This window comes from Dipodomys ordii, unplaced genomic scaffold (assembly GCF_000151885.1).
Source record: "Dipodomys ordii isolate 6190 unplaced genomic scaffold, Dord_2.0 Scaffold21, whole genome shotgun sequence".
Classification (NCBI taxonomy): Eukaryota; Metazoa; Chordata; class Mammalia; order Rodentia; family Heteromyidae; genus Dipodomys; species Dipodomys ordii.
The window spans coordinates 4124121-4125621 of record NW_012267237.1 but is presented as its reverse complement, the minus strand read 5'-3'; the positions used below and the strand labels follow the sequence as shown (position 1 = coordinate 4125621).

The window sequence follows — 1501 nt, the reverse complement described above, 5'->3', positions numbered from 1 at the left end:
GGGACAGGTCGGGGCCGCTTGGGTGAAGCTGAGAGGGGTTAGGTTTGGGGGGGAGCCGGGGTGAGGCCCGGGCTGGTGGCCGGAGGAGGAGGGGAGTGGGGGACCGGGGAGGAGGGGGGGGTTCTTGGTCGTGCTCCTATCCAGACCACGGGGTCCCTCCCGGCCTCGCTGGAACCTTTCTCGACGCGGCGGGAAGATCGTTCCTGTTTCGGGGTTCTGTCCGGGGAGTCCCCGCCGGCGGGCGCCTCCCTCCTGGAGGGAACCCCCAGGATCTCACTCCCGACCCCGGGGGAGGCCGGCCCGTCGGCCGGCCGGGGCAGGCTTCCGAGCCACCTGCTGCTGGGACCTGGCAGGGGCGAGGTAGAGGCTGCGGAGTTTGTTAGGTTCTGTTTACTGAGGCCTTGGAATGGCCGACATCCCCGGAGGAGGGGAGGTTTATGGATGTGCAGGTGGTTGCCGTGGGTCACACGCGCCGGCGCCGGGGTAACAGTCAAGAGACTGGGCCAGCTGGGGGTCCAGGTGGGTCCTAAGTGGAGGTCAGCCAGGCGGACCGGCCAGCTGGAGCCCTGCCTCCCCTGCTCTCTACGGAAAGGCCATGACTGGGGTCGCTGTTGGGAGAGAAGGCTAGTATTTCCCCTCCTGTTCTCTCCTTCCATATTGGTGATTCCTCCTCTAGAAGGAAATCCCACAGATATCTGAGAGTATTTCATAAGTGAAAGGTATCCTTGGAATCTGGTGCCTAAGCTGGAGGACCTGTGTGTAGCCGGGTTAAAGAGGAGATCTGTGGTCAGGCGTGTGCCATCTGACTTAACTGAATGCCCCCTCCTGTCATTCCTCCAGGAATTTTATTGTTACTGGCTTACAGGATATTGATAAGTGCCGACAGCAGCTTCATGATATTACTGTGCCTTTAGAAGTTTTTGAGTAAGTATCACACTTGATATAATGTCCAGTATAAATGTCTTTTTTTTCCTCCTTTTTTAAAATGCCTATACTGGGGTTTGAACTCGGAGGCCTGGGTGCTGTCCTTTAGCTTTTTCACTTAAGGCTGGTGCTCTACCACTTGAGTCACAGCTCTACTGGCTTTTTTAAAAAGGTGGTTAGTTGGAGGTAAGAATCTTTTACTGCCCCAGGCTAGCTTTGAGCTTAGATCCTCAGATCTCACCCTCCTGAGCAGTTAGGATTACAGTTGTGAGCCACCAGCACCTGGCATGAACCTCTTTAGTTGTGGGGTCAGTGACTTCTTCAGACAGCAATGTTTGAGTGCTTGCTGTGTGGTAGGTGTAGTATAGGTGCTGTGGATTTTCCCACAGGGAACTAAGACTTAAGAAAAAATATCTCACTATGTTTATTGCAGCATTATTTACCATAGCTAAGATATGGAACCAGTCCAGATGCCCCTCAGTAGATGAATGGATCAAGAAAATGGTATATATACACAATGGAATTCTATGCCTCCATCAGAAAGAATGACATTGCCCCATTTGTTAGGAAATGGAAA

The 1501-nt window shown here is 53.6% G+C and overlaps 1 protein-coding gene across 1 annotated transcript in view; it reads left to right on the top strand.

Moving 5' to 3' along the window:
* Nucleotides 1-1501, top strand: part of Med10 (mediator complex subunit 10) — an 8783-nt gene that overhangs the window by 1280 nt on the left and 6002 nt on the right. Inside the window, exon 2 of the mRNA XM_013013887.1 lies at nt 841-924. Within this exon, the coding sequence (XP_012869341.1) occupies nt 841-924 (84 nt within the window). The remainder of the gene's footprint in view (nt 1-840; nt 925-1501) is intronic.